The 23,852-nt window shown below is 38.1% G+C and overlaps 1 protein-coding gene across 1 annotated transcript; it reads right to left on the reverse strand.

The window, feature by feature from the left end:
* Positions 1-18,216: 18,216 nt before the first annotated feature.
* LOC141633525 (patellin-6-like) lies at positions 18,217-22,012 on the reverse strand. The gene is made up of 4 exons (XM_074445981.1): positions 20,997-22,012; positions 20,760-20,884; positions 19,240-19,381; positions 18,217-18,689 (listed from the first exon to the last, which is right to left on the reverse strand). The coding sequence occupies exons 1-4, from the start codon at positions 21,714-21,716 to the stop codon at positions 18,429-18,431; spliced, it is 1,248 nt and encodes a 415-aa protein (XP_074302082.1). The 5' UTR covers positions 21,717-22,012; the 3' UTR covers positions 18,217-18,428.
* Between the last annotated feature and the right edge of the window lie 1,840 nt (positions 22,013-23,852).

Raw genomic sequence — 23,852 nt, forward strand, 5'->3', positions numbered from 1 at the left:
GTCAGACTTGATCTTGACGTACGCCTCACAACCCCAAATACGCATGAATGACAAATGAGGGACTTTCCCTGTCCATATCTCATATGGAGTCTTATCGGCCGCTTTAGTCGGGCTTCGATTTAGTGAAAATGTTGCAGACAAGAGGGCAAAACCCCAAAATGAACTAGGAAGCTCAGTTAGACTCATCATAGACCGAACCATATCTAGTAAAGTTCGGTTTCTCCTTTCGGCCACACCATTTAATTGTGGTGTGCCAGGAGGAGTCCATTGTGATACTATCCCACACTCTTTTAGGTGTGAATCAAATTCAATATTTAGATACTCACCACCACGGTCGGACCGTAGGGTTTTAATCTTTTTTATCCAATTGGTTCTCTACTTCATTTTGAAACTCTTTGAACTTGTCAAAGCTTCACTCTTGTTCTTCATTAAGTAGACATACCCATATCTACTTAAGTCATCATAAAAGTAATGAAGTAGTGAAAACCTCCTCTAGCGGTGATGGTTAATGGTCCACACACATCCATATGTATGAGAGCTAAAACCTCACTAGCTCGTGTCCCTTTTCCCGCAAAAGGTGCACGAGTCATCTTGCCTAGAAGGCAAGACTCGCATGTACCATAAGATTCGAAACCAAATGGTTTGAGCACTTTTGATGAAGCAAGTCTCTTAATGCGTCTTTCGTTTATGTGGCCTAAACGACAATGCCAAAGGTAGGATTTGTTTGGATCACCCGTTTTGAGCCTTTTAGTTTCCACATGATAAACGTCATTAACATCATTTAAAACATAAATGCCTCAATTGAAATGGCCTTGCCATAAACCACATCATTAAAAGAAAAAGTACAACACTTGTCCTTAATCATAAAACAAAAGGCTTCCGCGTCTAATGCGGAAATGGAGATGATGTTCTTGGTTAAAGTTGGTACAAAATAACACTTATTTAAATACAACTCTAGACCACTAGTTAAAGTGAGCACATAGGTCCCCACGGAAACGGCGGCTACTCTAGCTCCATTGACCATGCGGAGATCCACATCACCTTTTGCTAGTGCTTGCACGTCCATTAAACCCTGAAAGTGATTACAAAGGTGAGAGCCATATCCGGTATCAAGTACCCAAGTGGCAGTACAAGCATAATTAACTTCTATCACATAGAGAGATGAAATCATACCAATTGGCGTCACACGCCCTTCCTTGAGATCCTCCAAGTATTTGGGACAACTCCTCCTATAATGCCCCTTCCCATTACAATGGAAACATTCGGCCTCGGAGAGTTTGACACTTTTTGCCTTGGGATTGCCATTCTCAATGGCCTTCCCCTTTCCCTTGTCATGTTTCTTTGACGATTTCTTGAATTGGGACTTTTCCTTCCCTTTTCCTTTCTTAATTCCAAGGGACATGTTCTTTAACTTCATGGTTAAAACATCTCGTTTTTCACTCTCACTAGCTTCCATATCCATCTCCGCTTGGGTGAGGAGTTTCATGATAACTCTTATCCATGTCATTCATGTTGTAGTTTACCCTAAAGTGGGCAAACTTGGTGGGAAGTGAGTGGAGGATACGATCCACCACAAGAGTCTTAGGAATATTACACCCTAAACGCTCTAGGATGTCAACATATTCGACCATTTTGAGTACATGGGGACCAACCTTTTGGCCCCTCTCAAGCTTAGCTTCAAAGAAGCGTGCCGCCGCATCGTATTGACGGACTTTAGGTGTTTGTGAAAACATAGTGATCATACGAGTGAATATCTCGTACGCATTTAAAGAAATGCATGATAGCTTGAGCTTCGGGGACATTGACCATATGAACACATTCTTGATATCATTCGACATCCTCACATGGTCATCATAGGCGGTCCGCACCGCCGATGAAGCCCTTTGACCGGGCTCGATGGGAGGAGCATCGGTCAAGTAAGTGAGCACATTGTCGGACAACGCACTTTTGATGTTGGATTCCCATTCAAGAAAGTTACTACCGTCATCTTTTAAGATACATTTGTCCATTACGGACCTTAGCCATAAATCTTTGCCTAGTGAAGTATTCGATGGAGTTGATGAAGTTGCCATTGCGAATTAAAATGCTACAACAAAAGGAAAAATTAACATCCATTGTTTTAAAAAAAAATTACTTGTAAAAACATGTTTAGCAAGTTTTAGCATTTTTATAATGACCTCCCACTAAATTATATAAATGATTACAAGACCCAAATATTAAACAAAAATGAGCATCGCTTGGGCGAAACATCCCATAATTGTGTAAATTCGGTAAGTCACGTTGACTAATTCTACCTCTAGAACTCTTGGTCGACGAATTTCCTTAAATCCATCTACTAGCCCCGGAACACAAGACCGTCTTATATCCCGTTGAGTCCAACTAATTTTAGCGTGTGATAACCGTTTACCACCCTACTTACCCAAGGTAAAAGAGAACACCCGCAGGCGAGCGTGGCCCTAATGAACAAGAGATTCATAGGTGTTACTAATTGGTAAGGCTAATCTCAATTTTTGTTATGTGAGAGATCTTGTCAATTTAGTCATAAATTCCCTATAAATGAACTAAGTCGGTGAATGTAAATGACGTGAATTGGCAACCGCGAAAAATAAAAATGCATGTGAGTGGCGATTTTGGCATGCGCGAAAATAAAACAAGCAAACAAGTAAGCATATGAATAAATCCTAGTATGGCCACCTAGTTAATAAAAACTAGTCTATTACATTTCGGAAACCAACTCCTTGGTCCCTTACCTCTTCATTCCAAAAGTGGCTCTTCCTTGTGGGATTTGGAACACCTTCCAAAAATAGACTCCGTCTCGATGTAATCCGTCTTTTGGAAACGCCGGTAAGAATAACTATTACAATTAAATTACATAGCTATTCCTATTATACATTAATTAATAAAATAAATAAAACTATTAATTAATTACAAACCGACGATACGAGATCGTATTTAATTACAAACAAATCGATATTCCCATTCATTTCGGGTAATAACGATTAAAATTAAACAAGGCCATACTAGGTACAACAAGATAAATACTTTAAATAAATGACAATCATTTATTCAAATTAAATAAATATGCTTAAAATGCTGTAAAATGACGCCAAAATTGCCCTATCTATCAATCGTTGGTATCCATCTCGGTTTTTGTGGATTTAATCGATTTTTAACATGTAAAAATCAATAATCAACTCTTAAATCTCATTTAAGTCCAAACTAATTGTCCAAACTGTTTTGAACCTCAAAATTAGTCCTCACTAATTTTATGATGAATAATTTGTTTGATTTGGTGATATTTTGCTAATTTAATCGGTAAAATCGTAATTTTTAAGTAAAAATCCAAAATAATTGAAAAATTACCCAAAAAATTGAAACAAAAATTTTGAGTATTCTGGAACACTCCCAAGAACACTAAAAATGTCAGGAAAAATTGCCCCAAAAATCCGAATAAAATTTATGAAGAAAAAGATCGATATTTATCGGTTTTTAACCACTAAAATCAATAAACATCAAAACAAGGTGAAACACATTAAAATTCACTTTTAACATTTAAATAATATTTTTAAATGTACATAAATTTATCAAGGGCAGAATCAAATGTTTCGAAATTATGATTATTTTATTTCACTTTTATCGACTTTTATCTCATAAAATCAATAAACATGCAAAAAATTTGGACCAACCTTTAAATTTTTGCATACAATCAGTAGAAAACATGCATGAAATACCATAAAATTCCATGGACCGAATCAACTTTTAACTATTTTTAGTCAATTTTTAACTAAAATACGGCATTTTGACTCGGTTTTCTACCAAAAATCATTAAAAATAACAAAATAACTTCAACAATCACCAAACTTAACCACAAACCTTTTAAGATCAGTAGGTATGCATGCCCCAAAAATTTCGTGCTAAAACCTCTTCTAACACAATTTTTGAGGTTTTATAAATTATCTTATAATTCATTAAAATGCTTAAAATCAACATGCAAATTACAAGCCTAAGCTCTGATACCACTTGAAAGATCATAGATCCATATTAGACTCTCTAATAAAAATTAAATTATCACATAATTTATCATTTTTGATTATCTATGTAATATTCATGCAAATATAAAAGCATAAAAATGAAAGTTAAAGGAAAATCAATTTCCTTACATTGATCTTTATGGTAAAATGGGCACAATCAAGATCTCCTACCTTGATTGTTCTTGAGCTTATAATAAAAGGATGATCCTCCTAACAAATCTTCAAAGAGAAGATCTCCTTACAATGTGCACCCAAGAACTCAACCCAAAAATGTAACAAGTATTTTACTAGAAACTTATTAGAATATTCACTTGATAATATTTGTAAATATTACTAACACTCTTAGTAATTATTTATTTTGGTTTACTAACAACTTAGTAAAGGATGAATAATAATTTTAGAGAGATGATAGACTTTGTTCACATGCAAAACACATAAGTGAAGTAGTGTAGAAATGAACATAAGATGGAGTATATAGGAGGGGAAAGTGGCGGGTGGAGTGAGGTAGTGTGTAGGAGTGAATTTCTTATTTTTTTTTATCAATCTTACATCACATGCAAAATCATTATAAGATAACTTATGGAAGAATATAAAGTAAGGTTAAATGATTATGTTCCTAATCATCCACAACTCTATTTTACACGGTCCACTTGCCCATTTACGAGTCCATGTTGGTTCTTATATTTGTCGCACAAATACGTGTAATTTTATTTTAAACATCGTTTCATGTTTAAATACTTCCATAATTAATTCGTCCAAATCACTCCGTAAATATATGTGTACCACTACACATATTATTTACGTACTAATATTAATCACATTAATCAATTAGTATAATTTTAGTGAATTAACAATTAATTAACTAAAACCCGTCTCATAAAATTTATTATTTAATTATCGCGTAATTAAATAATAACTGCCGCTCCTCGAGTTCGCAACTCAAAATCTCTCTAAAAATAATCGACTAACTTTTTAGTCTATAAATCAAGGGAATAAATAAATTGTATCTCATACAATTCATTAGTTGTCAATTGGGGTTCGTTCCTTTAGGTGTGACCGAAAGGGGTCAGTTGATCACCGCCGTCTCACGACAATAACGTCAAACTCTAGTCAGTCAACCGTTATCGATTTACGTTAATCAACTGACGAGGATCAAATAATTAAATATCTGAAGATATTCCATTAATGAGATTTATTATGTTAACGCACTATTGTGGAGGACACTAACTCCAATAATCTTCAATTAAAGACGGTCGAAAACAAAAGAAAACAAAATATGAAAAATAAAGAGAAATAAGTACAAAGACGAATTCAAGGGACTTGATACGGATAAATCGAGTCTCTAAAATCCGGGTTTGATTTGTGAAGAAAACCCGCAAATATTGAATTATAGGGGATTTATGTCGAATTAAGCATTATAATTTGAAAAGGATTGATTTGAACATGATTATATACTGAAAATCACAAGAGAAACGAAATAACAAGAAAAATAGAAAAAGTTGCAGAAGATCGAGGAAGAAGAAGAAGAGCAGAAGCAGCGACAACCTCAGGAAGAGGCGCAGCGTGTACTGCGACTCTTCGAAGAGGCGCAACAGCTGTTGCGTTTCTTCTCGACGTCAGATCTCAGCTGATTTGTAAATACGGTTTAAAAGAGGGTTTTTAAAGATGGTTTTGAACATGCTTATGACATAAACTCGTATATTAATTAATTACAATTAAATAAAATACATTAAATAAAATTGGGATTTTACACCCTCAGAGTTACATGTTAGCGTCGCGAGATTTAACTAAATCGTTTTTTAGTGGTAACTCGACTCGATCTATGCAAATATGAAAGTGCCCTTGAAAAAGGATTTTAAAAAGATTGAATTATTGATTAATTGGTTGTGTAGTGGTCAAATTGGTCGGTCATGCAAAACGAGACTGGTACTCATAAGGGTCCGAGCTTACATGGTCGAAATTTCAAGCACATAGACGTCAATAAGCAAAGAGCGCGGTCTTAGAATGCAAAGGGAGAAGAGAAGGGCGGACACTCGCGTGAGAAATATGAGGAACGATGGTCCCTATTTATACTAATCACGGAATAAGGGTTTAGGGAAGGAAATAGGAAAGATAGACCCCTTCCCCAAGCAAGCGCGTAGATGCGGAGCCTGCGTCAGATAAAAGCTACCCTGGAGAAGAGGCACAGCAAGTACTGCGTCTCTTAGAAGAGGCGCAGCACCTGCTGCGTCATTTCCCCAGCAATTTCCTCCTGCGCAAGAAAGCGCGTTTGACAACCTGTCGTATTTTAGGTTTAACTTTCTCTACAAGACTCGGATTAAGGTGATTTTGGTGGCGTTAGAAATTTAAGAGAAAGATCTAGATCTTTCTGTAAAATAGGCCTGACCCAAAAAAGTCGTTATCACCTTGTAAAATGGGCCTAAATGTCGGGTTTGTCATTTTAGCTAAATGAAATGCACATTTTGTAATATAAACTTTAATTTTAGCCCAAAGAAGTGACATGAGACTCAAAATGAGGTATACCCATAACATTTTATGACATGTTAACCTTAGGTAGACAAGCACATTGCTTTGACTCGGGATTTGACGGTTTTAGAAAAAGAAGACGGTTTTTGGCCCGGACTCCAAATGAACTCTAATTACTGTCAAAACGACCGTAATGACACCTAGATGACGACCATGAGGTAGACACAAGTGTATGAGTTACCTTTTATTAATCGATTTATGAAACGTCATAAAATCGCGACATATGCTAAACATGCGGCCCAATCATCACTGGGTGTTTGGCGAGAGGTGCATAAATGAGGTATCTACAGGGCCGGGCCCAACTGCTAAAAAAGTGTCCGGCAGGCCCCATTTTATAGTCTGACCCCACTAAGCGGGCCAGTTTTCACTGTACGTACCCGCCCACTTTAAAAGAGCAGGCCGACCTGACTAAAATCAAATACAGAAAGTAGTGTTTCTATTAAAACACGAGTTTGTTATCGCTACATCTCACTAAAACTTAACAATTGTCTTTAAAAGCTTAGCCTTAAGAAAGTATACTAATTTTAAAATGATAAGTTTACTAGATTTTGAAATAAAAAAACACAAGTTTGACAATGTTCTACTACAAACATCAAAAGTTCATTTTTGCCTTGGTCTTTATGCGGCATTGTTAGCGGTTACATACGCTCCCGTGTAATAAATAATTAAAAGTTACTATCTTTATACGACGATCCCGTTAGCATGTCCATTATCGAAGAATGATTATACGACAAGTGTAAATACCGACAATCTTCCACTTATACGTAAGGCATAAGTATTCATTTGCGCTACCTAATTGGTTTAGAGTGTACAAATTGTAAATGAATGAGCAGAGAACGTCAGAGGATTGAGGGTTTTTGAGAACTTTTATGAGGTTACTTTTAATAGTGGGCCTAGCGGGCCGCCCATGGGCAATTTTGTTTAGTCCAAGCCCGTCCATTTATTCTAGCGGGCCTATTTTTCTTGTCCTTACCCGCTTAATTTTTTATTTTTCTTGTCCAAGCCCGCTATTTTAGCGAACCGAACGGGCCGACCCACACTTGATCAACTCTAGCATGAAGGCTTAGTGGATTATCTCGATAAATTGTGATGCCATAAGAGATAGTGCCAGCAAGGTATCGAAGGAGTTGCTTTAGGGCAGACCAATGACAGACGGTTGGTTGATGCATAAATTGTGAGAGCTTACCAATAGCAAACGCAATGTCTGGACGTGTGAGAGATAAATATTGAAGACTACCCACAAGGGTACGAAATGCAGTTGGATTATCATATGGCTGACCATCACGGAGACCCAATTTTACAGAGGAGTCCATGGGTGTCGAGCAGGGTTTAAAATCAAGCATTTTGGCGCGGTCCAAGAGATCAGTGGTGTACTTTTGTTGGGTGAGGAAGAGGTCTTTTTCACATGGTTGGACTTCGACACACAGGAAGTAGGCGAGAGGACCAAGATCTTTTAGAGAGAACCGTTTCGCAAGAGCCTTGATGAAGGAGTCGACACGAGAAGAGGAGGCACCTGTGACAATAATATCATCAACGTACACAAGAACATATAAATCATAAGTACTATTGAGAATAAATAATGAAGTAGTGTCAGATGCCGAATTCTTGAAACCCGAGGTAAGCAAATATGACCGAAGTTATGTGTACCAAGCCCGGGGGGCCTGCTTTAGTCCATAGAGAGCTTTCTTGAGGCGACACACATGAGACGGTTTTTTAGGGTCAACAAACCCCGGAGGTTGAGCCATGTAGACCGTATCAGTGAGAGTGCCTTGAAGAAAAGCATCATTAATATCAAGTTGACGAAGGGGCCAACTCTTGGTGACGGCAAGACCGAGCAATAACCGGACCGTGGTAGGTTTTATGACCGGTCTAAAGGTTTCGTTTTTGTAGTCGATTCCAGGGCGTTGGTGGAAGCCTTTGGCAACAAAGCAAGCTTTGTGTTTGTGAGTGGTATCATCAGGATTGTATTTGGTGCGGAAGATCCATTTACAACCCACGATGTTTTGGGTTGGGGAGGGAGGTACAAGTTCCCAGGTGTGGTTGTTTTGAAGAGCGATGAATTGAGCATCCATAGCAGCGCGCCAAGTAGGATCGAGAAGAGCTTGTTTCGTTGTTTTTATTTCGGACGGTTGAAGTTGGGCAGTAAGGTTAAGTTTGTCTATGGGTTTGTAGATATTATGAGAGACACGGTTGGCATGCTTGTGGGGATGGAGGGGGCTGTTCTAAGGGCGGAGATGTGGGTGCCGCAGGGGAGGGGCGGCAGGGGAAGAGGTGGGGGAGAGTCGGAGGTGGTGGGTGGGCGACGAGTGTATACTCGAGTTATCGAGCGTGGAGGGCGAGTGGTGGGAGTAGTGGGATCGGAGGGGGTGGCAGAAACAAGGGAACCAGGTGAGTTGGGTGAGGTGGATTCAGGTGGGACAGGGGTTTCGGGGCTAGTGAGGACGGCAAAGGTAGGTCACACCAAGATGACGAGGTGGGCAGGGGCAAGGTAGTAGGTTGAGAGGCAAATGGGCAAGTGTCTTCAACAAAACGGACATAGCGGGATACATAAATACGGTGGGTGGTGGGGTCGAGACACATATAAGCATGTTGGGTAGGGGAGTAGCCAATAAATATGCAATGGAGCGAGGGTCAAGCTAGTGGTTGGTGTAGGGTCGGAGCCAGGGATAGCACAAGCTCCCGAAGTTATGGAGATGATGGTATTTGGGTGGGGGTGTTGTATAGACGGAGATAAGGGGATTGGTGGTCTAGGGTCGAGGTGAGCATGCGGTTAATGACGTATACCGCAGTTTGGAATGCTAGGGACCAATATTTAATGGCCATGGAGGCGTGGGAGAAGAGCAAGACCGGTGTCTACGATGTGACGGTGGCGTCGTTCCGTGAAGCCGTTATGTTCGGGTGTATGAGGAGGGGAGGTTAGGTGTTGGACTCCGGCAGTGGCGAGGTCAGACTTTAGCTTTTCAAACTGGCCTCCATTGTCGGAGTAAAGTGTAAGTAAGGGACGGGAAAATTTTTTTTCAACAAAGGCTTTGAAATTGAGAAAATTTTTGTGAGTGTCTGACTTTTTCTTTAGGGGGAAGAGCCACGTAAATTTCGTAAAATGATCGACGGAAATAACGTAATATTTATAATCATCAAATGAGTGAATTGGGATGTCCATAAATAGCTAAAAACTACTTCGAGAGGAGATTGCGATGTAAGTGACGAAATAGTAAAGGGCAAGTTATGACTTTTATAAATTGAACATGCATTGCAATTATTATTCATCGATAAAGACTTAATGTTCAGACTCGAAACAATTTGATTAAAAACAATTGAATGGGGATGACCAAATCTATGGTGCAGGTCAGCTTGGTGGACGGAGAAGGTGTTGACTTGCGGAAACGATAAGGAGGGCCAATAGTAGACACCATCTTTAGCTGGGCCTTGGAAAAGAGTAGCTCCGGAATCACATGCCTTCACAACAAATGAATCAGAAGCAAAGTTAATAAAAACATCGGAAAATTCACGTGGTACCCTCGAACTTTGCCATTTTGCACGTGGTACCCAACTTTTTAAGTTTGTATACATAATAGTATAATACCCTCCATGTTTAATTTTCATGCACAACATACCCTTTTTGTCGCTATAAACAAATGCAATTGTTCATAACTCCTAGACCGGAATTTAGAATAGGCCAATTTTTCTCCTAAAATGATTATCTCGTCATAATCTACGATTTGAGAAAAAAAAAATTGCCGACTGACATTTTATAGGTTTTTTTTAACGAAAATCTCAAATCAACCATATCTTCGATCTTAAATTTCCAAATGACCATTTTTGTTTTATCAATTTATAGATCTCGAAAAAGGTAATCAATCTGGAAAAAAAAATAGTTAATTCCGATTTCTGATATATGATTTATGCTCATTTGAAAATTTTAAGAACGATAAAAAAGGCACGTTGTGCTTTAAAATCAAATCTCAAGTATATCATGTGCACAAACTTAAAAAGTTGGATATCACGTGCAAAATGGCAAAATTCGAGGGTACCGCATGAATTTTTCATAAAAACATTATTATTAGTACAAAATTTCGATACGGAAATAATGTTTTGTGCACTTTTGGAATATGTAAAACAGTGGTTAATTTAAAGGATGAAGTAGAGGAGTTGGGTAAGGAGACGGAACCAACATTAGAGATGGGTAAGCCCGAGTCATCGCCAATAACAATCTCATCCGTACCATCATATGGAAAGTGAAGGGAGAGGTTGGCTAGGTCGGTAGTGACGTGGTGAGACGCCCCACTGTCGAGTAACCAGGGGGAGGGAACGTGTTGGGTGGTAAGGGTTGTGGGGTGAGCCTAAGCAGGGGTTGGAGTGGCGGTTGGGGCAGAGGGAGTATGGGTGTAGGGAGGGACACAAATATCGGGATACAATGCTTTGAAGATGGGACAATAGGACAAGTTGTGGCCTTGAACATGGCACCACTGACATTTAGCACGGAAGGGGTTTTGGGGGTTTTGGTTGGTAGAAGAAGAGGGTTGTGGGACAGCAATAGTGCGTGGTTGGGAGTGGTGGGGAGTGGTGGAGTTACGGGTGTAGGTGGGGTGAGCCATTGGGCTGAAGTTGGTGGTTTGGGAGTCCTCGGTTTGTTGGAGGATGAGCTCTTGACGGATTAACTTCTCATCAAATTCAGAGAATGTAATCGGAGTGTCACGGGCATTAACCGTGTTGATTACATTCTGGCATGAGGAAGGTAACCCATCAATGATATGGTCGGTTATGTCCTCCTGGGACAGGGCGTGACCAAGGAGAGCAAGGTTGTCAACGGTGGCTTTGATTTTATTCATGTAGTTGGTGATGGATGAGGTTCCTTTGGTGGTGTGTTTAAGTTTATGGCGAAGTTGTTTGATGTGATCACGAGACGGACGAGCGTAGGATGATACAAGTGCATCCCACGCTTCCTTGGTGGTGGTCAATCGGTTGAGGATGGGGCTGATGGAAGGGGCGAGAGTGCTGGCCACGACACCAAATAGAAGTCGATCTTGCTGGAACCAAGTGGTGTATGCCGGGTTTGGAGCGGGTGCTTTGTCTTTTTCTTCAAGAACACGCTCTGGAGGGGGAGTGACATCAACGAAGGAGGATATACCGTATCCTTGCAATAGTGGTTCGAATTGAATACGCCATGACTGGTAGTTGGATCCATCGAATTTTGTGACGGCATGAATATTCACGAGCACCAAAGGTTTGGAGGGCTCAGCGTTGTTGGGAATGGTGTTTCCTGACATGATGATGGGAATATCGAGGAAGCACAAGTTTGATAATGTAGAACAGGATGATTTTCAGTTACAATCTAATAATAAAGGAAAATATCACCATCGTCAGCTACAATTTTCGTCACAAGAGTTAGAGGATGACCTTGAAGTTATACTAGAAGATGAGGACGGGGTTCAGGAGGAAGCTGTGGAAGAACGATCAGAACCAGAGGAACCGGTACTGATTCAAGTCACCAAAGATGATGTTGCTGGTGAAATCAAGTACTGGTCTACATCTGTGGTCTGCTACGTCCTTGGCGCGAATCCTCCAAGCTCTGTTCTCACAGGCTTTGTCAATAGGGTCTGGCAAGCGCAAGGGGTTGACAAGATATCATTCATGCCCAATGGTATATTTCTAGTACACTTTAAAACTAAGGAACAACAGAAATTTGTGCTTAATAATGGACACCTACTCTTTGATAATAAACTTGTTATCATCAAAGAGTGGAGTCCTGATTTACAGCTGGTTAAACATGATGTTAAAAGGATCCCTCTATGGATGAAATTATTTGATTTGGATGTCAAATTCTGGGGAACTGAATGCCTGAAGAAAATATGTAGTGGAGTAGGCAAATTTATTAAGTCTGATGATGCTACTTCTCATAGAAATTTTTTAGGTTTTGCCAGAATTATGATTGAAGTTGACATTGATCAAACTTTCCCTTCTGTTCTTAAATTTATGGATGAAAATGGAAAAATACAGACTCTACGGGTAGTCTATGACTGGTTACCTCTGAAGTGCACTCAATGCAAGGGGTTAGGTCATGTGGCTACTGATTGCAGGAAGGGTAAGATGGATAAACCCGTGGTTAAGAAAATGTGGAGGCCTAAGGGGGTTGGAGATGCTAAACCAGCTCCAGTAACAAAACCTTCTAAGACTGCACCTATTCAGAGGAGCAGCTTGAAGACACCTGGTCAGCAAATGGTTCCTTCCACCCCTATTGTGCCTACTACTGTTATGACTCCAGTAATGGTTGTTAATACTCCTGTGGTGGAGAGTTCTCTTCCCAGACGCTTCATCTCAAGACTGATGAGAAATGAGGATGGTGGGAAGAGATTTACCACTGGGGGTGTGACCTTTATGGAGGCATTATCTACTTCTATGCATAAGGCTAGGCTGGGTTTGCTTGAATGCAGGAATATGGAGAAAGGGGAGTCCAGCAAGTCTTTAACTGAGAATGGGTAGTTGTAGTCTTGTAACATCAGAAGTTTGAATAATCCCACTAAACAATTAGAAATAAAGAGATCTTATCTCAGAATAAAGTGGGTATTTGTGGTTTGTTAGAGACTAAAATAAAAGTTAAGAATTGGAATAAAGTTAGGGTAAATCTTTGTGATGATTTGGTCCATTTGTACCAACTCCAGTATGCATAAAGGGGGAAGGATTTGGCTTATATGGGATCCTATAGCTTTTGATATTGAAGTTTTTGATGTTGCTGTTCAGAGTATTCATACCAAGGTTCTGGACAAAGCAAGGAGAAAAGAATTCTGGTTCACTGTTGTTTATGGCTTGAATAAGCAGGCTGAAAGAAATCCATTATGGGATAGTCTAAGGCATTACTGTAAGAATGTGAGAGGGCCTTGGTTAGTTGGAGGTGACTTCAACGCAGTCATGGCTAGTAATGAAAGGATTGGGGGAGCTCCTATTACTCATGCTGAGATGGCTCTTCTAGCTCAGGTGGTTCAGGACTGTCAGTTAGCAGATCTTAGGGCCAAGGGGTCTTTCTATACCTGGACTAACAAACATGAACATGGCACTAAAGTGTATAGCAGGCTGGATAGGGTCCTGGTTAATGTGGATTGGTTGGATCTCTTCCCTGATAGCTATGTACACTATTTGCCTGAAGGCTTATTTGACCACTGCCCTGGTCTTGTGCATCTTGAGGGGGAAGTTCATAGAAGAGGCTCTCCTTTTAAATATTTCAGTATGTGGTCATTAGCCCCAGACTATGATAGCATTGTTAGAAATGGTTGGAGTAAGGAGAGGAATGGAACTCCAATGTTTAGAATTGTCCAAAAATTGAAGGACTTGAAAAATGGTTTGAGAAAATTGAATAAGGAGCATTTTGGAGACATTGAGAACCTTACTCATGTTACTGAGATTGCCTTGCATCAATTCCAAACCCAGTTGATTCAAGATCCCCTTAATTAAGAGTTGTGTAAGTCTGAAAAGGATTGTGCCAAAGATCTTGCTGATCTCAAAGTTGCTAGAGATCAATACTTGAGACAGAAGGCTAAATGTGAGTGGATGCAATATGGTGATGATAACACTGCATATTTCCATGCTCGAATTAAAAGAAGAAGGGCCAGGAATAGGGTGTTTCAAATCAAGGATATGGATCAAAACATGTGTGCAACTCCTGATGCTGTCCAGGCACCATTTGAACAATATTATAAAGTGTTGATGGGCACCTCTAAAGAGGTTAACAATATTAACAAGAAGGTTGTGGCATCTGATCAATGTCTAAACCAGGCTCATTGTGACATTTTATTAGCTTCTGTAACAGCTGATGAGATTAAAAAGGCTATGTATGCCATTCCAGGTACCAAATCTCCAGGACCTGATGGCTATACTAGTCAGTTCTTTAAAGATAACTGAGACATTGTTGGACCTGATGTGATTGCTGTTGTAAAGGGGGTGTTTCATTCTAGGCAGTTGTTAAAACAATGTAATAATACTATCATCACTCTTATCCCCAAAATTGAGATGCCTGATAGTGTGTTGCAATTCAGGCCAATTGCCTGTTGTAACACAATATATAAATGTCTCTCAAAGGTTTTATGTGCCAGACTAGGCCAAGTTCTCCCTAATGTGATTAGTACTTCTCAGAGTGCTTTCATTAAAGGAAGAGACATTGTTGGCAATATATTGATTTGTCAAGATTTGATCAAGCTTTATAAAAGGAAGAGTTGTTCACCTAGAATCATGATGAAGCTAGACCTACAAAAAGCTTATGACTCATTTGAGTGGAGTTTTGTGACTGGCATGATGGAGGCTATGGGGTTCCCTACTAAATTTACTTAAATTGTGGTGCAGTGTATGACTACTCCCTCTTATTCTTTGGCTCTTAATGGTAATATTTTGGTTTCTTTAAAGGACAAAGAGGGCTCAGACAAGGAGATCCCTTTTCTCCTTTATTGTTTACTATTTGTCTTGAATATTTGAGCAGAATCTTGGGGGTGGTTCAACAGATGGAGAGATTTCAGTTCCATCCTCTCTGTAATAGGGTGAAACTTTCACACTTGTGCTTTGCTGATGATCTGATTTTGTTCTGTAAAGGAAATAGAGCATCAATCACACTGTTGCTGAAAGCTTTTGACTATTTTTCTAAAGCCTCAGGTCTAAGTATGAACAAGGGCAAATCTAACTTTTACTGCGATGAGATTGATGAAGTGCTGGTTAAAGAGATTGAACAGAATTCAGGGATCAAAAGAGGGACAGTCCCTTTTAAATATCTGGGAGTTAATGTTTCACCTAAGAGACCCTCTATTCTGGATTGTACCTGTCTTGTTGAGAGGGTGGTGGATAGAATCAGGAGCCTGGGGTCTCGAAAACTTTCCTATGCAGGGAGGATTGTTTTAATTAAGGCAGTCCTTACTACCTTGCATAGCTACTGGAGTAGAATTTTTATACTGCCTAAAGCTGTCATTTGGTGGATTGAGGCAGTTTGCAGAGCTTATTTGTGGCATGGATCTGATCAAAGTGAAAGTCATGCTCTAGTCTCTTGGGAATAGATATGCAAACCAAAGAGACAAGGTGGCATGGGGCTCAAGGATCTGCACCTCTGGAATGTTGCCAGTATTGGCAAATATGCATGGTGGGTAACTCAAAAGAAAGACCATCTATGGGTCAGATGGGTGCACGCTGTGTATATTAAACAAGCTGATTGGTTGACTTACACACCTGGAGTGGGCAGTAGTTGGGCCAGGAGAAAAATCTGCCAGGTCAAAGAAATTTTCAAAGAGCTCTTTGCTGATGGGAATAGTTTAGCACACTATACTGTTAGCAATGGATACCAATGGTTGAAACCTGATGGAGCTAAAGTTCCCTGGTACCCGTGGGTTCTTAACAGATGGATTCTTTCTAAACATGCTTTCCTTTATTGGTTAGTGGCTCATCAGAGATTACTCACTCAGGATAGGTTATGTAGGATGAAAATTACTACAATTAATAGCTGTTTTCTGTGTGGCACTCAGGAAGAGAATCACAATCATCTCTTCTTTGAATGCTACTATAGTAAACAGTGCGTGCAACTTATCAGTGACTGGTGTAACATCAAGTTACCTGACACAGACTGTATCCAGTGGATGATTAATTGGAGACAGTCTTCTGCTTGCAAGAAGATGGTGACTGCTGTGATATTAGCTTGCTTGATGTACCAGATGTGGCAGATGAGAAATACCAGCAGGGTGGATGAGTTTCTTTGGAGACCAAAAATTCTTGTTGACAGAGTGAAACATGAAGTTAAGCTTAGACTTAGACATTGTGATATTAAAACTCGAAATGCAAATGTATTAAAATGGCTTGAGCACCTTCAGAAGGTTTAAGTTTGCTAGGCTTAAACTTCTGAATGATGCTATTGATGTATTGGGACATTTTATTATTAATGAGAAGCTTACCTTTCCCCAAAAAAAAAAAAAAGATAATGTAGAACGAGGTATGAAGATTGAACCTTTCTCCTGATACCATGTAAATTATATGAAGTAGTATGGTATTATATTGATTAACAAAGAGAAGCATACAATGTATATATAATGCTATTGATGTATTGGGACATTTTATTATTAATGAGAAGTTTACCTTTCCCCAAAAAAAAAAAAAAAAAAAAAAAAATAATGTAGAACGAGGTATGAAGATTGAACCTTTCTCCTGATACCATGTAAATTATATGAAGTAGTATGGTATTATATTGATTAACAAAGAGAAGCATACAATGTATATATAATACAAGTCAGTATACTAATGCCTAGAATTAGGGGATTGTTATCCTAAAGTAAGTCTAAAGAATAGGTAACAATATCAACAATATTGACCGAGATATACAATGAATCAGGACCATTTAGTTGCATAATTATTCTCTAATATAGGACAGTTTCAGGCCAAAAAATGTCCTTATAACTTTGCAATCTTTAGGGTTGGAGACGCCTTCAAGGAACTCGGATAATGTTGTTCTCTCTAACTTGGCAAGTCGCAACCGACTAATCGACTATAATGTGGAATTTATGTGGGGAAATTTATTTTGGTAAAAGTAAAATCAATTTTGGGTAAAAGAAATAGGAAAACAGTATGAAGACAGCAATTTTGGGTAGAGTGAAAATTGGAGAGAGAATAGGTGAAAAAATGTAGAGTAAAAAGTGGTAGAATTCAAAGAGCATGGCAGAGAAAGAGATGACTAAAAAAAAGTCAGTAAAAAAAGGGTCAGATTAAGAGGTGAGCGAGGGTACAACTCGTACACAGTACACTGCATTGTTCAGGACAACACACTATTTCAGCATTACACATTATTTAGATTTTCATCAGTTAATACATTTTTTTACTGCATATTATGGAACTCTTTTACACTCTATACCAACCCAAGTACGCAACCTAAATCTACGCCTCAAATCTTGTTTCTGCTCCTCTCTGTCTGTCAACACTTTTCTTCCTGTCTGAATTTCCTAAACTACCCTCTGTGACGGTATTTCGTAATTTAGCTTTATGTGACATAAAGTACATAACATAACATAACCCAACATTTCCACAAAAATATCTTTGTGGCTTCCCATGGAAAACATAATACCTATTTCTAGATAAAAATACTTACTAGTCGTAGAAATTTTACTTTATTTTTACCCACAAATAAAGCCCCTGCATCGCTACATGGTTTACACATCAGTAATGAATCACTAAGTTGCATTTTGGGTAATGAGTGAGTAGTTACTACTTTAGTTTAAAATAAAGGTATTGGCTACAACTTTTCCCAATTTAAAAACTTCTCTTTACTCAAGTTTATGACTTATTGTCGAAAAACATTCATCCAAATACTGTAAGATTTCACTAAATTAGCATAATCCAACATTAGTAAAGTAAAACTCATGATGAGGACTGCTATCCGCAATCCATTTTTTTTTATAAAATACTCATACTTGCTAGGGCGATTTTTATTTTACTTAATTTTACTTCAGCCTAGATCTATCCAATTCAATTTACTTTAGTTTTTTTTTTGGCTCAGTTTCATTCCAAAAGAATACGACAGAGGTAGGATTGTAGGAATGGAAGGCCATCGAGGTAGGATTCATTCATACTCTTGGGGAGCTTACAATGTGATAAGGAGATGAAGCACATAGCCACCCTTAACCTTGTTGATCCAAGTCCAAGCTCGCTATTATAAAAACATCATCATCATAATGATATACAACAATACAACTACACTAGATTTAACTTTCATCTTAGATTCATAAGCATACAAAATATTAGCTGATTTAGAAGCACGACCATAATTAGTTAATAACACCACCTCATACAACCAAAACAACCCTCCAAAATCTAAAACCCCTACTACATGTAGCCGTAGGTGTTTATTTCACAACCAGCTGCTCAGATTAATGTGGACTTGCGTACAACATAGCGATAGGCAGCAACCTTCCTCCTTCGGGATGCAGTGTTGTCCACAGATAACACCAGTTTCCCCGCCTCCCTAGCAAGAAACGAGTTGTGCACAGCTTCATCCGAGGAGCTTAGTTTCTTCGGTTTTTCCACAGCAATGGTATAGCTATCTTTGGCATTTGGGATGAACTCTGCACTGTATTCCAAGTCCCAACCTCCCACCACTAAGTCCCACGTTATTGTTGCAGCTGCCTGTACCATTAAGAAAGAACACCATGAATTTCATTAAACAACATTGTTTAACTCCTACTAACTGAACCACTAAGTTCATCCACATGGTTGAATCATACTTGTACTTCACACACAATTTAATCGCAAGTTTCAATAAAATTAGTGTTGCTCATCCCAAAATTTGTTTTCTACTCTTTAATACAATGACCAATTAACAATTAACTTGCATTTAACAAAAAATAATTACCATAATCATTCACCTGGTTAGTGTTGTTACTCGAACAACACAAGAAACCCGCTAACAAATTGCTAAATTTGTAATGTAAAACTTTAAAACGATAACTAATATTCATGCTCGCACCATTCCCGAATAAACTTGCTGACTTTTTTGTTTGGTACCAATGAATGATCTTACTATATGGAAATATGGAATCTTTTTAAATCATCATTAATGCGTTTTGCGACAGTATCAAAATACTCTCCTCAATTTGAATTTTCATCCACATCTCGCTAATTCTCGGAACAAGAAACCAGGGAGTGAAAGAGGTAGTACAACAGTAAAGAATTTAACCTCAATGCCTTCAATCTGAATGTTGACTTTCTCACCACCCTTAACAGTAAATTCAGACGCTGGTTTAGCTGGACCGTTCAGAAGATCGCCGGGACGGCTCAGACCCCCATAGTGAACAGGAACATCTTCCGGCCTAATGTATCTGATTAGAAAAAAAAATGTGCAAAGAATATGAAAACCCACTTATTAGATAAAAGCTTTTTCTTTAATACTGTAATAATTAGAGGAAGTGGGAAAGGAAAATGACAGCACAAGGAAACATGATCACAGGAAATTAGTTTCTTTTTGTTTTGAAATCATAAAAATGCGGACAAAGAAAAAGGAAGCTTTAGACAAACCAAACAGAAAGTGATAAAATTTTGCAGTGTACTCAAATGTCCTTTAACTACAAGCAATATCCATTTACAAGCAACTTCTTAATTAAAAAGTAAATGTTGAGCAGTATACTTAATTCCTTAATCCAAAATCATTAACAAGGACACAATACTAATTAACACTAATAGCTTTTTCCAAAATCGGTCCATTGAGCATCCGCAACAATGGGGTTCCCCATATTTTATCTCTCTTTTTCTTATTCGTCCACCTCATTTTCCACTAATTTTTCCATCTACCCTCACCAATCTATAACTACATTTATGCAACAATGAGGTTCCCCATTTACATATAAAAATTTGGGAACCTCCCCAAAAAGAACACAATTTACCCTTACATTTTTTTGGGAACCTCCTCTAATAATGGTGGAACCTCAAATTATGGGGAGGTTGGTGCATTAGTGAGGTTCCCCATATGAATAGAAAAAGTGCATATGGGGAGGTAATTCTACACCTTTGCGGATGCTCTTATATATCGTTTGAGACGTTGAAGGTACTCATATGAATCCATTATATATCGACGTATCGTTGAGACGTTGATGGTACTCCCTCTATTCAGAGGATTTCTATCTACATTCTCTTTTCTATCTTCTCTTCTACCTTCTCCTCTCACAACCGATTAAAATATCGTTTCTTTTGCTTTATCTACTTGTTTTTCGACCCCACACGATATATACTAAATTTAATCAATTATGAGAGGGAAAGGGAGAAGGTAGAAGAGAAGGTTGGAGGGAGAAGGTCCATAGCACCCCTTCTCTATTCAAATAAATTCACTACAATCTATGTACTTGTGACAAACTGACAATTCAAACCATTTTAGTAATTTTTCCAGTAAAAAACAAAGATTGCCCTCTTAAAAGGTAGAATTACCACTGTATTATATCCCACTCACTTTTACTTCACCTGCACTCTCTATCCACTTGACATGTATGAGTTTTTAGTTGAACTAGTGACATTGTAATTTAGTAAATCAAAGGGAATGTGATGGAGGAAATAATAAGAAAATACTAGAAAGATGAATAAGCTACAGTTGAAAAGTTTGAAATCAGATAATTCCTCCATCCCAGTCAAGTGTTTACCATTTTCATTCTTTAATCAGAGGTAAACAAATGATTAAGACGAGTTGAGTAGTAAAATGTAATAACTCACTTGTAGAGAGTCTCAGCAACATTGGTCTCCTTGGCAATGACAAACTTGCTCTTAGTTCTTTGAGTCAGAAATGGGCTGAACATTGAGTAGAGCAAGCTAAAATACCATGGGACATTTATAAAAATCTACATAAAACACACCCAAAAACACATTAATTAATTAATTAATTAACAACATAATTACCAGGCGGCCATACAAGTAGGAAAATGAAAGAAACAAAGAAAAAAAGGAAGTAACCTTTCTAGCAACCATTTCAGGGTAATTATCCTGAAAAAGTGATAAAATCTGATTAGAAGCAACCCTAAGTTCTCTCTTAGGCATATCTTTAAGATCAGTAACTTGAATAATAGAATTAACAGCACCAGGTTTAAAATGAAGTAACTTAATCCCTCTTTCAAGAACTTGAACTCTCCACCTTAAAAATTTCTTAATCTTATCATCATCACCAAAAAACCTCTCATACATATCCTTATCTTTAAACACACCATAAGCATTATAACAAACAGGATGACCTTCTTTATCAAATCCATGCATATAAGCAACTAAACCTTCTAATTCCTTAAACCCTAATTCCTCTTCCAAAATCCCGTCTGCCATGAACTCTTTCCTCCAACTTAATGACTTTTCTAACATTTCATATGCATCACACACTTTGAAATCTCTAGCTCTTAGGAATTTAAGGAGAATAACATCAGATTTATCGGTTTCGGGGAGAAGTGGGATGTTCCACATTGTGGGGTTTTGTGAAGAATGGGATGAAGAAAGCTTGTTTCTAAGTTCAACAAGTGATCTTTTTTCAGATTGTTTGAGGTTTGAGAGAACATAAGTGTCTTCTTTGAAGGAAGGTGAATCAACTCCATAGTTTTTGGTTGGTGTTGTTGCTTCCATTAAAGAGTTGATTAAGCTTCTTTTTGCAGGGGTTTTTGAAGGAGAAGAAGTGGGTATTTGTGCTTCCATTGTTTGAATGGTGTGTTTTTGAAGGGAAATGAGAAGGGGAAAAACAGAGGAGATAGATAGATAAAGAGAAAGGAGGGATAAATTAGTGAAAGGAAGAGGGGCCTTGTAAGTATAATTGGGTAAGGAGAAAATGGGAGTGTTTTTTAGTACTGAAAAAGCTGGCAAAAGGATACATACATAAGAGAGGACGCGTGAGTTTCCAGACAAACTGTTTTCTTGATTTGAAATTAGAGGGGTGAGTCTCTCAAGGTTGAAATTTTAAACATGCTACCATCATCTTCAAGTGACATGTGAACATTGACTCTTTTTTTCCAAGAGAAACACGGTTAGATATTTGAGTCAATTAATGATTTGAGTTCATTTATCTTAGGATATTTTGTGAGATAAAATGGTAACAAAATGGGTTAGTGGAGAAAGGGGACCACATGAATAGTGTTGCAGAGAGAGAAAAAGTGGGTACATTGTGAGATAAAATGGTATCCGTCACAAGCTTGTGACGGATATGTCATGTCATCAATGAGAAATTGTGTATTTGAGTATGCACCAATAAGGATTGACAATAATTAATCATATCGAATCGATTTCGGTTTTTTAATAGAACAATTCGACCCTTATTTGTGCCCAGATTAATCCGAATTTTCTATTGAGATAAGACAGTGTCCCTCTAATTTTGGGCACAAACCAAAAATTAGAGAAATAATTCAAAAGTATTGTGTGTAAATTGTTAGATCGTTCTAAGATGCAGAAGATGAGATTCTTTTTGTCTGCGTCTTTCTTCACATTCAATGTCTATTTATATAGATATGGAGGGGAAACAAGGGAATGTATCTCTGAAGAGTTGTAACTCTTCAAAAATTCCACTTTAGAGTTAATTAAAAACCCGCGTTAATTAGACCCCCATCATAGTTATTCGAACGAAAACTATACCGTAATCCCGTAAATAATTATGCAAGTGTACACTCCGTACTTCCCGAACTCGCATTATATTATTTAGAAATTACCCATCTACGAACCAACCTTAATTACGCCAAATGAACCGGTAATTACTCTTAAATCACCAACATTCCTCCCCCATTTAAGCGTAATTCAAGATTTTAAATAAACTAACAAACATACCAATTTATGCATAAGTGAAAATGTCACGAAAATTGAATTTCCACTTAGTGAAATTACACATTCCAAATGTTCGAGTATCGGGGTGTGACTAAGCATTGAACCCTTTTCACCCATTTTGAATACATGAAGATAACTCACACATAAACTAATTTACTTCTAAAAATTACCTAAACTGACACTTAATTACAAGCCTAGTGTCCCATATCTATTCATGAACATATCAGGAGTCAAACTCATACTCCCTTGAAGCGGCTGTACTTCATGTTCATATAGGTTGATTCTTTTCATCGTGTCCTTGCAAACACACTTTTCCAAAAGATCAACCTTACAACATGCAAGTCTAAGCACACACCTCGGGATATAAATTATTGTGTGCTTCAATCTCTTAACAATAGGCCTTCCACATTGAATCCAGCCTCTAACATTGTATTAGAGGGGAATTGGGTATCCTATAGCTAAGGATTTATAAGAGTTTTAGTTTCATCCCGTCACTTGACTTTACAACCAAGTCTCTAATTGACCATTTATGCAAAGTGATCAATTAATACTGAGATCTCACAAAATATACCAATATCATCCCATTTTGATAGTTTATAAATCGTCTTATAGCAAACACCCCGGTGCGCACCGCTATTCACTATCAAATATTCATGGATGAAATTGGTCAAATACTTTTAAGTAATACCGTAGATTAATCTCCTTAACTACTTAGCCTTAACCAACTATGCTAACACTACGCATACCAACTCCAATGTCAAACTCATAATGCAAATTCGCTTTTTGGAAACCCGTCAGCTAATGGTGCCTCCCATAAGCAAGAACACTCTACCACTTGTAGAAATGACCATCTACATTAGTAATTCAAATTGCATAACATTATCCCTCTAAAACCAAAGGAAAACCGACATAAGAAAACCATACTTCCGGTTTACTTTATACATTTTCACACTTGCCTAATCGCTTGCCAATGATGAGTACTAGCTATACTAGTATACTTACTCAACTTGTCAAGTCGCAATA

This window comes from Silene latifolia, chromosome Y, assembly GCF_048544455.1.
Source record: "Silene latifolia isolate original U9 population chromosome Y, ASM4854445v1, whole genome shotgun sequence".
Classification (NCBI taxonomy): domain Eukaryota; kingdom Viridiplantae; phylum Streptophyta; class Magnoliopsida; order Caryophyllales; family Caryophyllaceae; genus Silene; species Silene latifolia.

Bases quoted from the DNA above. Each gene is read 5' to 3' on its own strand.
- LOC141633525 (XM_074445981.1), bottom strand. From the start codon at position 21,716: ATGGAAGCACAAATACCCACTTCTTCTCCTTCAAAAACCCCTGCAAAA. The intron at 20,885-20,996 runs GTTACTTCCTTT...TGTTTTATGTAG, and splicing joins CTGAAATGGTTGCTAGAAAG to ATTTTTATAAATGTCCCATG. The intron at 19,382-20,759 runs GTGAGTTATTAC...TTTTCTAATCAG, and splicing joins GTTGCTGAGACTCTCTACAA to ATACATTAGGCCGGAAGATG.